Here is a 12,904-nt window from a genome sequence, read left to right as displayed (position 1 = left end):
TATCTCCACAAGGCAGAGCTACAAAACATGGCTGGTTGTGACAGCATGGTGGCAATCAAGGGAAGGATTGATTCCTGGTGGTTTGATTCCTGGAAGGATTGATTCCTGGCTGCAGCACTGCTGGTGCTGCAGCCAGGCAGCCAGAGGTGTCCCCCAGGCTTTGCATCCTGCATGGAATGGACACTGGAGAACAATCAAGAGACAGTGCCAAGAAGTCAGAGACTCAGCAGCCCTCTCAGTTGAGTGTTCTCCACTACAAAACCACACTTCTGTTTCTTTGCACTTTCCTATGGACCTTATTGTTTTTGAAGCAGCTCTAGGGAGGAAAAAGAAATCTGGCCTGTAGTCTATACCAGACTCCTCAGAGATGCAGGTTGAACACCCAAATGGAGATCTCGCTTTTATCCAGATACTTACTGTAGTCCTCAGGAACACACAAAGGCTGGGTATTGGCACCATTATCATTGTCTTCTCAAAAAGAGAGAGCTTTTCTCAGCTTTTAAGAGTGTATCTGCAGGTACTTTCCCCAGGCATTCCCAGCTCCAGACCTCAGATGAGCACAGGTCCCTTCTTCCAGCCACCACCCATAGCACCTGCAGACACATCCTCCTGTACCCAGACAGGGAACCAACCACTAGGAGCTCCTGCTCCTCAGCAAGGGAACGCTACAAACTCAGTACAACAACTTAAGGAAGGAGAAGGTGATGATTATTTTAACCTGTCGCTCACACCTGCACACCTACAAACTCACACATTTACCAAAAGGTAGTCAGGGTCACTGTGTGTGACACAGAGAACAAGGGACACCTGCTAGAAAGTCCTAATGACAGCTCTGGCATCCCTCCTCATAGACAGCAAAGAACTGAGTTCTGGGACACATGCTTTAGGAGTCAGTGGTTATTACAGGCTGACCTTTATCTCAGCATTTTGCTTACTCACCCTCCATAAACCCTAGGAAAGCTGCTGCCTGCTGCCTCCTTTTCATCATTTTGGGCACATTATCTAATCCTTCCTCTTGGAACCACTGGAAGAATAATCATTGTGTAACATCGCTCCCATTATCAGGGAACAAGTCTTCTAGGGATGAGCCATCTGTGCTGTGGCCTTATCACAGCACAGACCTCCTGGTCCTGACACAAACCACACTTTCTAAGGTGATTACCCATTTGTTTGTTGTCAGTCATATCCTTGGCCATGAGCACAGGCTAAAGCATGCCTTGCTCCAGAATTCCTGCTGGTGTTTTCACACACACTTTTCCACTCCATCCACACTGACCTTAGTATTTCCATTACAAATCTCTACAGTGGAGCCAGCCTAGCCAGCTTGCTCTGGAGCCTGCCCTTCTCATCCCAGGGAAATGCAAGTCCTATAGGGAGCTTGTTGACGCCTCCTCTCATGTGTCTGAGCCAAAGGAAATCACCCTCACCTCCCAGTGGACACAGGGAGCCCCTAGTACACCATGAGATCACTCTGGGTTGCAGTTCCCAGCGCTGGGGAGATTGACCAGCCTGCTATCAGTTCAAGCTAACATACATATCACACCTTCCCTTTCAAAGTTCAGGGTCTTGTGGGTCAGAACTAATCCCAGGACTGCTTTTCCTGGATATTTGGTAACCACTGCAGACTATAGAGCAAATCTACAATTCACCATTCCAGGGTCCATTAGAAACACCAAATTGTGTCATTAACTGAGTTACATCAGGGCCATGGAGAGCTGGAGTGATGCCGGCTTGTAAATTGTGTGACAGTGAGGGACGTGCTGAGGAACTTCCTCAAGGAGTTCCACAGTGACAATGATGAAACTCTGAACGGATGTGACAGCTTTGAAGCTGACACCAATTGTCCATCACTCACCCACATGAAGCTTGTGCAGGCACAGACAGGAATGATTTCTCACAAACTTAGGCCTGCTGTCAATAAAAAAAAAAGCTGCAGAGAAACTCCAGTACGTCTAAATGTCCACTTCTGGGAGGTGCCTAAGACATTCAGACATCTGCATGAACTTGTGATTGTTGTGCTTCGTCACAAAAATCATATATCATGTCAAGCCAAAAACCAAAGGGATTTTGATAGGAATAAGTAAGTAAATAGCTATGTAAGTATCCCAGAGGACGTGAATTTGGATCCAAAGCTGGTTTTGTTTTTCTCTACCATCTTCTCGTGAAGAAGGGAGAACACAGCCAGGGTGACAGATGAAGGTGAGTGTCACACAGCACCCAGGCCTCTCCATAAATGCCAGGTGCCACTTCTTCCTTGAGGAAGGAGAGAAAATAGGGACAAGTGGCCAGGAAGGGCTCCAGCAGGCAGCACCATCTGCTGCCAGCCCTCACAGAGCCCTGGTGAGCTGCGGGGGTTGATGCTCAGGCAGAGAACTCTCCTGCCAGCTCTCAGTCCCGGCACAGCTCCTCTGCAGAGAGCTGCTGGCTGTATTCTGGCCTGACTGACAAGATAAACATGAGTGTAGCACCACTTCTTGGGGCAACCAGCACAGGTTGACTCAATGTTGCCTGCCTGGAACAAAGCTGGGGATCAAAATCCTGAGCACAAGAGAAGCAAAGCAAAATCCCCAAAGCTGTAAGGCTTCAGGGTCATGTCTCTCTGCACTCCCTGCAAAGTCTGCTGTCTTTATACATGGGGCACAAAGTTAGAAAAGTGAATATTCATTTGGATGGTTTTATTCCCTTTTTTTTTGGTTTGAAGCATCTCCATCCATCCTGCAGTTCAGCAGGGACAGAAAAGGGATCTGCTTTCCTCCTGGAGTTTTATTTATGCAAACTTTCTTAAATTATTATATTATTATTTCTCCCTTCTTTACAACTCTAATATATGCACTAAATCTAAGGAATGACTTTTACCCAAACAAGCAGCCAACATACAACCAGTCTACGGTACCCACAGCTCTGCTGACCGGTGCCCCAGAAACAGGACAGGGAGGTTTCCCAGCTGTGCTGCCATCAGGCTTCTGCTCACATTCACAACACTCACAGCCCACTCCCAGCAGGACTCTCTGACTGCACCTATGCTCCTCCTGCAATCTGGAAAACAACATCACCAAGCAAAGGTAGAGGCCCAAGCAGTGAGGGTAATATCTGGAAGGCAATCATCTGGCAGGCCTTGGGATCCTCAGCCATGCCTGGTACGTGGGTGCAGGAGGAGCCCTGGCACAGCAGTACAGTATCCATCTTCTGCAACAGGCTTTAATAGAGATTATTCTGTTGTTTGAGAAGAAGCAATGCAGGCAAATCTTGGGAAACATAAACCTCAATTGTGATACAGAAAAGCCTAAGAACTTATCTGCTAAAGCAACCCTGACCACACGCTGCCAGACACCTGGCAAACCTCATCCACAACCAGCTTTTTTACTGCAGGCCCAGGGCATTTACAAAGAAGCAGCTGCAGGTATAACAAGACTCACCCTAGCTTTAAAAGATGCACAACAGTGACAGCAGTTGACTGAAAACCTACGCTGGGAAGTTAATGAGCCAAATTCAGGTAAAGACCAATGTTCCAGGGCTCCCTATGCTCCCAATACTGCAGGTTATAGCTGCACACTTGTACCACCAGTTTCAGGGTGAACGTGCACCTGGGAGAGCTCCCCCATAATCTTCACATGCCCCCTTCCACTTTCAGGGAAACCCAGGGCTCTGTCTATATAGGCAAGGAAACTTCTCTTACATTTTGCAGGGCGTCTTGATACTGTGGCAGTGAGAGAGCTGTGACTCAGAGTGGTACGGGGACAGTCCTTTCCTCAGAGTCCTCAGGTCCCCCGTGCTGGACTGCTGCAAAGACAACGACAGAAAACAGGACACTGTATCAATGAGAAAAAGGAAAGCTGCTTTTCCCAGGACCACTTCTGACCTGTTCTCATTGCTTATGCCTGCAACAACAGTGACAGTAAACATTGTAACAAAATGCTTTTCCCATGTCCAGACCTGGAGAAAACACCTGCAAGCAGCTGGAGGTGAACTGTTCAAGGTCTAGTCCATTAAGTGATACAGCAGGAAGGCATTTTTGTTTTACCTAAGTTCCCACACATTCATTAAAAACATTTGATAAGATGCATATAAAAAAATATTTTTAAGACTTCAGATTAAATCAAAATCAGGAAAAAAATACATCAGGGGACATTTTCTAGATTGAGAGTTTGTAAACAGTGCTACTATGATTCACCTAAGCTTGCAAAAGGTAGGTTGACAGGAAGGGTTTCTTATTTGGTTACAAATTTGCCTGCAGCCAAATACATAAATGTCATCTATATGACCTTAGAAACCAGGTAAATGCAGTCAATAGTCTGCACTCAAAGGGAGAAGCAGCACTGGGTGTTAGGATGACTGAATAATCTCCCTGGGACAAAGTTTCTGCATTGTGTTGTTAGCTCTCTCAGTGATTTTGAAATGTGATGGTCCTAGAATGAGAAGGGTTTTTCATTTATAAAAGTACACTCACAAAAGTCAATACTCAAGTATCCAAAATCAAAGGTCTGGGAGAATATTCTTTCTTTATTACCAATAAACATCCTCATTAACTTTTCATATTTTTAAGAGTATCAAGTAGTGCACTGTCCTCTACTTTAAAGCTACAAAATCATGACCTTTCAGATTTTTATGCTCCATTAAGACTTTCAACTTGCTTTTGCTGTAGAAATGATGTTTTCTACTTCAAAAGAACCAAAGAAAAATCAATGGTGCAATAAAATTTAACAGGAGATCTCATAAATCAGCTCAATTGTATATAAAAACCCCTCAGTAACCCAAAGACCTGAGCATAACTAAGACTTTAGGGACTATGGCCATGCACAGATCTCTGGAAACACTGAAAGTTCATTTCCATTTCCTGCTCCAAGAGAAGAACTGGTGCAGTCAGAGTGGATGCATCATTTTCTATCAGTGTCAGAAACATTTTCTTGTAGCTACATAGCATGTTTTAGCACACATTCATCTTTGGTTTTATTTCAAAACATTGTTTTATGAGGTTAAAACTTCTACAGTGACCCAGTGCTTTCATAACCGTTCTGGAGCCCTCACCCTATCAACTTTCTTTTTATAAGCTGTAAAGAGAAGGGAAGTTTTCAAGAAAGCCATCATGAGAAATGGATGCTAGTCCTGTATCATGCAATCTGCTGGGAACTGTTGTCTCTCACATGGAATCAAGTGATACAGAATGACTTCAGCATATCAGATGTCTGGGATTCCCTTGAATTTACAAAGTGGTATCAGAGAAGATCTGGCCTATATTTCTTTCACATTTCACAATAGAGAGTGAGAGAGAGATCTGAAGGAGATAACTCCTTCTGAGGCTGAAAAGTGACTGCTGCAAAACTGAGTTTCCACCACTATTCCTGGGAGGTATTTCAAAGAAAGGTTAGCAGGTCACAAAGGAAGATGATGAGAAGATTCCTAGTTTACTGGCAGTGTTCCAGGCACATAATGTCTCTTGGTGGTTATCCTGAAAGAAATTTACCTTGCCTGGTTATCCTTCCACTGCCCTGCTGTGTGCAACCTCTTCTTCCCTATTTTGTGTGGGTGGGGACACAGCAACATCCTGGAGAGGTCCTGACACTCTGCTACCCACTCCCTTAGGTTTGTCAGCTCAGGAGCTCATGCACCTTTCTCTGATATCCATGATGAAGGGGCATTTGCACGGCCAAGGGAAAAGCAGAATAAAACAGCAGAGCAAAAATGTGAGGCTGTAGCTTTGTGATGGAGACCCCAAAGGTTGCAGATCTCCTCAAAGGCTCTGCTCCAGAAGGGCAGGTATTGCCTCAGCAGTGTTCAGAGGATTGCTCAGACTTCTGCAAACCACAGAGACCTGCAAGATGCACAGTACTTGTGGGGCAGCAGGTGTGTAGAAACAGGCCCAAGAAAGAGAGATTTGGTAGACATTTGTTTGCCTCCCAGAAACTTGCTCTCTTGCCCCCAGATCTGAATGGGTTGTTCTACATTCGATGCACCATGTGTTTCATCACCCTACAGCTTATCCTCACAGAAAGTCAAAACGCTTTGCCCCCCAAAGGAAGGAAGGCAACCAAACCCAAACCTAGTCAACATGCAATATCACACTGCTGTGCCTAAAAATACACTGGTTTAAATTGATTTAATTAACTGCCCTATGCTCCTGCCTGGAGCAAAAATCTGCATTAATTTCAATTTGTCTTAAATTGGTTGAAATTGTGTTGGTAAATACACAGATACAGTCAAAACCCTGCTCTAACAAGTGTTTATAATGGATTAGTTCTATTGCTTTTTTAAAGCAAATCCCATTTAAGACAGTGCACTAGTGTGTGACAAAACTATTGTTAGGTTGTTTCAGTGGCTGCTGATTATGAATCTAACCTAATGCATTCAATTTGATGGAAAGATTCCCACTGAGTTCAATGAACATCAAAACAAGCTCTTAATTAAAGAACAGAAACGAAAAAGAGAAAAAAAATAGGACAAGACAAACAAAAGACACCTAAGAAATAAAAATTATGAACGGAGATCTATCCAGAAAGGGAACAAGGTGTTTGGGGCATAGGGTGGGTTTGCTAGGGCAAGAAGAATTCTTCATCTGCCATTATTTTTATGACATCCATGTTGGAGATGGCCAGAGTAACACTTTTTTCTCCCACTGTCTGTCATGAAGACAGTCCCTTTCATGAGCAGTCCATTCAATGTAATTTTCCCTCCATATTTTCTAGAAGTTATTTCAGAATATATCTTATTCCAATTGTTTGGGTGGTTTGCTTTTTTTTTTTTTTTTCAACAGGCTACCAATCACAGTTCTGCACTATTTACCTTCCTTGCATTGAAAGACAATATGTGTTTCTTCATTATAGAATGGAAACTGCTTTTTCTTCCTTTTTAAAATTAAAATAGTGCGGTGACATATATTCAACAGACCTCCCTAAACATTTACACATTCCTTGGGCTTTGCTATCAGTGTTAGAGCTAACCAGGAAAAGAAAGTGAATCCCTCATTAAAAAGCAATATGACTAATGATGCATCAGAATGAGTAGCCATTACTCCACTTAAACCTAAATTAAAAATCCTGATATTTGCATTGTCAATTCACTCACAAAATGAAATCTCTTATTACCTTACCCAATTTTCATTACTGAGATGTAAGTGGATCCCAAATTGCTTTTCTAGTCAGAAAGGCATTTTAAAAGTACAATCCATGATCATCTCTGTTCATCATCATTGCTGGAGATTATGTTGCCAGCTAATGGGCAACATGTCTATAATAAATTATCCTTCAGGTAAAATCATTTCACATTTCTAGAGTTTTGAAGAATTTATCAGCAAAATCATTTTCATCTGAAATAAAACTCCCTGGGAGCGTGCTGTTTTGATTAAACTTTTATTGGAAACATTTCCTAAGCTGAGGAGCAGAGAGAGAGAGGGAGGGAGACAGCAAAGGAGACCAAGAGAGAGCTGAGGAGACTCACAGTCAGTCTTTATCCAATCTGGTCAAATTGCATAACCTGAAAAATACTTGTCCCCAGCAAAAGCCAACAAGTGGCTATTGACTACTCCAGAATGGCTCTTGCCCTTTCATGTGAATTTTTTTCAAACCCTAGCTTCATCCAAAAGTTAAACAAAATGAAACAAAACAAAAAAACAACCAACCAAACAAACAAAAACCCCACCCCAGCAGTACAAAAGTGCAAGACCTCCCCTCATTCCAACTCAGCACTACTCCACATGGTATTGCCTCCCTTTCCCAGTTGATGAGGGTGGGGACAAGCCTGCAAACCCAACAACTTTTCCTGCAGTGCAGTGGAAACCTGCGCTACCCACTGCCAGCACTGACAGCTCCGCAGTGGTCACTCCGATACAACCGCTCTTCGATACTTGGAAATGATGACCTGACATTTATTGCTACATTTTTCAACTAGGCAGAACTTAAGAGTGACCCCAGAAGACACTGTTCTTGGACCAAAGCCCGAGATCTTTGTCCACCTCTTATGAAAGAAATGGACATAGACATGCCCCTCCCATTAGGGAAGGGAGTTTGGGAAAAGAAAAGGACTGACAAATCACAGTTTTAGTAAAAATGGACTGCAAAACCAACTTTCTTTTCTGTCTAGAAAACAGAAGCAATTTGATTTCAGAAGCAATTTCATAGGTGGAAAGTGGTATTTTCCATAGCAAATAATGTATATTTTTAAAAGAAATAGAAATTGAGATCTTGGTGCTTACCAAAGCTTAAAATTACATTAAAAAAAAAAAAAGAAAAGGCAGAACAAAACAACAAAAAAACAGCAAACACTTGTTCCTATCAAAGCTTTCTATCCTGCTAGCAGGGAGAAGAAATGGTGGCCTCTGACTTTTTGACCCACTGTGCTGAGTGATTCAATTGAAAAATAACACAAATAACACAAGAAGATGGATGGTGTTTGGGGTATTTTAAGGTCAAAGTACTACAAAGAAACATTTATTTTCCTTTCTGTTTCTGTCCAGTAAAGTCAGATCAGCACTGTGGCTGTGTTGAACCAACTGTGAAGATAAAGTGTTGAAAACTTAGAGACAAGTTAGACAAATTATCTTTTCTGTTACCCTTCAGTGTTACTTCTGCTAGAATGGAAAAAAAAAAAAAGAAATAGATTTAATTCTGAAATACTTTGATGTAACAAAATAGGACTCTTCTTAACAGAAATTAAACACAGAAAGACAGAAATTTACTTGACAGAAAGTCCTCAGCATTCACGAAAGAGATTAGCAAAAAACCGATTTCAATTAGAATTATCTGTTGAAGTGACCGAGGAAAATTAAAAAGCAGCACTGTCAGGTTCCAGTAATTCATGAATTAGCATTCAAAACAGGGTTGTTACATAAGTAGCCTTTAATTGAAAACACTATTTTCTCCCTTCTCATAAGTTGTAACAGATGAAGACTGAAAAAAGTCTAAAAACTATATTTAATCACAAATGATCAGTTTGACCCTGTGCCCTGTGGAAATATTAAAGTCATCACAAATGGTTACAGCTTCCCTTCTCCCCACAGGCTGTGGGGTCATCTGGGATCAATCTGGGTGTCTAAACAGGGGCATCCCATGCCTGAACATATCCAAGACACTCATGGAGCCTTGGCAGATGTGATAAAGAGCTGCTAGAGACCTGCATCCTTCTGCTGCACAGGAGGAGCAAGGAGGGTCAGGCCTGGTGTCACCTGAGGACTACAGCTGAGCACCTGAGATGCTGATCTCTTCACCTCTTTGTAACTCATTTGTAACCTCCGGCATTGTGAATGTTTTCTCTCCTGGTTTACACCTTCATTTAAAAAAAACCACACAACAAAGCACCGAGTCGAAGGCTAGAAGTCCTACAAAGCCCCTTTTTGTTTACCTCTGGGGAGTATCTTTACAAAGGGATGGCCAAATGTGTCCAGAATGCAGAGGAGCATCAAGCATACATGAGTCACCGACAGCAGACTTCTGAAAGGGCTGTCATTTGGGAGGGTTTATAATAATCAGCTTCATTTTCATACAGCACAGACCCACTTGCACTAAGCTCAAGAGACAGCAGCTTACACATCGCACCACTTAAATGTATTAATATTATATCCGCATTTCAACGTAACTTTAGAAGAAATTATGTAACAGCATGAAATGCAACTAGATGGAAAGGAATCCTGTGAAGAACTCAATATTGATAAGAAAAGATATCCTTATTGACACCAGTTCAGAAGATTTTCTTTGGACAACCAATTATGTTACACCATCACCCAGCCTTCTGACAGACAATAAATTTCCATTTTTTAGTGGTTACCTCCCCTTCTACAAAGCACAGGATTTCCTTCAGCTATCATTTAAATATCAGAGTGAATCTGGTCCTTAGCAATAGGGCAAAGGCATTGCATCCTGACCATGTAAGCCCAATAAGGATTTGGGCTTCTGATTTGGGTAATTCTCTCCATATGAAAAAAAAGTCTATATGGAAAAAAAAATCTTATCCTTACTTCAGATTCTACTTTCACCCCATAAATCTTGGATGTTAGATGGAAAACTCTGCTGAGACCTTGGCTTTTGGTTATATACATTTATGAAGAGGGGAAAAAAAAAAAAAGAAGGTTTTATTTCAGTCCACTATGTCAGACTGCCTTCATTTTTATGGACTCTTGTACTGCCCATTACCTGGATTACTTGCCTGTCACTGTAATATAAATTCTTAAATCTACCAGCAACAATTCTCTAAACCATAATTGTTCCAGTAATTGAAACTGCCTCAATTTTGACACCCAACAACCCATTGTTTGCAACTGGGTAATTAAATGGAAGGTTTAGCTCAAAAACCTTTTCCTGTTATTTCCTGCAGCAATTTAGCTGAAGTGCCAGGTAGGCAAATGGCTTTGATTTGAAGTTGGCCAAAACTTACTAACCAATGTCTTTTGCACAAGTACAGGGGGAAATAAAAATAAATTAGTGGCATATTTAATACATTCAGATGATTAAAAAATGGAAATCACCGACATTAGCATGTGAAAGAACAAGCAATCAGTGCCCCAAACAACCAGCAGCAGTATTAAAAGGCAGCCCCTAGATCCAAGAAGCCATTCATGGATGCATTAGCTCTCTCTACCTTACTGAAATTTCATGGTAACCTGTTGCAGTCAGCCAGCTAGAAGGGAAGAGAAGAATATTATACATTTGGAAATTTAATAGAAAAAAATTATTTTATCGTCTTGAAAAAAACCTGTATCTTAACCACAGACGACCAAATCCCTTTTCCCATATTCGTGCGGAAGCCTTGCAGAAGCCATTATTATCTGCACAAATATTAACACCTTACTATCCAGATTTAGAGCTTGGTGACTCCACAAACAGTTGATAAAGCTTGATCACCTTATTCTTCACAGCTACAGGTATTTTATCACACCTGCAGAGTTCAACGGCGCTATCAGAACACACCTCTCTGTAAGAACAACCTGGCCCAAGATAGCCTTAGTAAGTCCAGCAGAGCAATGATATTTTGCTGAGGTAAAGCAAAGCAGAAACACATCTCAAATAACATGAAGGAGATGTTGCAAAACACCTGCCTTACACAGCTCTCGCACAGGCAGCAGGGCAATGGCCCCTGTTTGTCACGACCTCGGCACCACACACGAATGGCTCTGTCAGGCAGCTTTGTGCCCCAGAGAACATCCCCTACTACACCACCTTGCACAAACATTTCCTCCTTATCTCATTAACCCATGTTTTAGTGTCTCATGCACCAGGAACCCAAGGGATGGGCAATTTCCCTGTGTGAAGCTAGCTAATAATTGGATTAAGGTTCAGTAATTGCAGTTATCACTACAAGACATACTCAAGCAAAAATAAGCTCAGCAAAGCACATATCTGACTTTAAGTATATGTGAAGAGTTCCATTAACTTCAACAGCATTTATCGAGCAAGTTGGAAATTACACACATGAGAGTGCAAAAAAAACCAAATCAACATATTTGATTTTGAAAGAACTCTGCAAATAAGAAAAAAAAACCTAAGGGATGAGATTAAAACTATTTAACATCTTCCTTGTCATGCAATAATATGAGCTTTCTGTAACAGGAGAGATTAAATTCCTTTACACTGGCTCATATCCCTGTTGTACGTGTAGCACATCCAGGGATCTCTCCTGAATTGGTGACAACGGCTTTAGAGGATGAAGGTCTGTCAAGACACCTTCTCTCCCGATCCCCTCCCCGGGATTCAGACTGTCAGAAGCACACCCTCAGCCAGTTCCATCAGTAAAGCCATTTTCAGTGGTTCATGTGGAGTTGGAAATGGTGTGACCCTGAGAATCAGGCGCACAGCCCTTGTGCAGCAGCAGCACAGGGAGCTGTAAGAATTAATCTGGACACTTTGCCATGGCTCAATATCAGCCATTCCCAAATGTAACACAGCGAAGAGGATCCCCACTTCTACCTGTGCTCTGACTCCCCCCTCACATCATGAGCTGCATTCATACAAGCTGGAGGGGCAACCAGATTTCTCCGGTTGCATTGGTGACACCTGGAATTTTCTATTGTGGGGGCAGGTAACAACTTTGGGAAAGGCAGAAGACAGTCAGTAAGGGGCTTTGCAGATTTTACCATGTAAAATCACTCTTGGAAAAATACTTTTATTAGTATCTCAGTGGGCTACAGGCAATAAAAGCAGTGCAAGTTTCAAACCTCTCCATTTTCTGTAGCAACAGAGGTAGGGAACTTTAGTACACTCAATACTGTATTTTTGTCCTCTTGTTTTAGATCTGCAGAGAAAGATCAAACCCATAACTCACAGGAGACTCAGATAATCACTTCAAACCAAATTGCAGTATATAATTATAATCACACAACTGGCAGGCTTTGCTCAAGAGTAAATATGAGCTGGCACAGCTGAGAGATTCAAGTATCCCAGCCTATAACCCAAACAGCAATGCAGATCAATAGTTAACAAAGCCAAACAGAGCTATAACCATTGACATTTGGTGTAGCCCCAGTCTGGTCTGCAGCTTGCATGTCATGAGTTTCAGAGTCACAGACTAAGAGTTCATTTGTGGCTCATCAGAACGAAAATTGGTGTCTTTACTAAGGATACCAATGGAGAAGCTAAGGAATGCTGCCTCAGTTCCTCCAGGCAAGTAGATGTAGATGTGGATGTAGTATTAAGCACAGAAACAAACTCACTGGACCATCCCCTAGAGTCACATTTCATTTTCTTCTGTCAACTGTACTCCAGGCAACGAGGCCAAAGGGAACCACTGCACCTCCTCCAAAAAGCTCAGCCAGAGCAATACCACTGGCATGCCTTTAAGGCACTCCCCACATGCACAGAACAACAGAGTTGGGAATAAGGAAAACAAAGATCTGAATCCCCTCCTGATAAATTAACAAAGGTCCCTTGCAGGCTTTAACTAATGCTGGGCACCAGCTGACCAAGGGCTCTGCTGACCTTGTCTC

At 42.3% G+C, this 12,904-nt stretch overlaps 1 protein-coding gene across 1 annotated transcript in view; it reads right to left on the bottom strand.

The window, feature by feature from the left end:
- CCDC85C (coiled-coil domain containing 85C) overlaps positions 1-12,904 on the bottom strand; it is a 109,486-nt gene that overhangs the window by 20,835 nt on the left and 75,747 nt on the right. The window contains 2 exon segments of the mRNA XM_050337271.1: positions 3,677-3,708; positions 3,711-3,780. Coding sequence (XP_050193228.1) covers positions 3,677-3,708; positions 3,711-3,780 — 102 coding nt within the window.

The sequence above is a fragment of the Myiozetetes cayanensis genome, unplaced genomic scaffold (assembly GCF_022539395.1).
Source record: "Myiozetetes cayanensis isolate MyiCay16 unplaced genomic scaffold, myiCay2020 scf6-25, whole genome shotgun sequence".
Lineage (NCBI taxonomy): Eukaryota > Metazoa > Chordata > Aves > Passeriformes > Tyrannidae > Myiozetetes > Myiozetetes cayanensis.
This window is presented reverse-complemented; position numbering and strand designations above follow the sequence as displayed.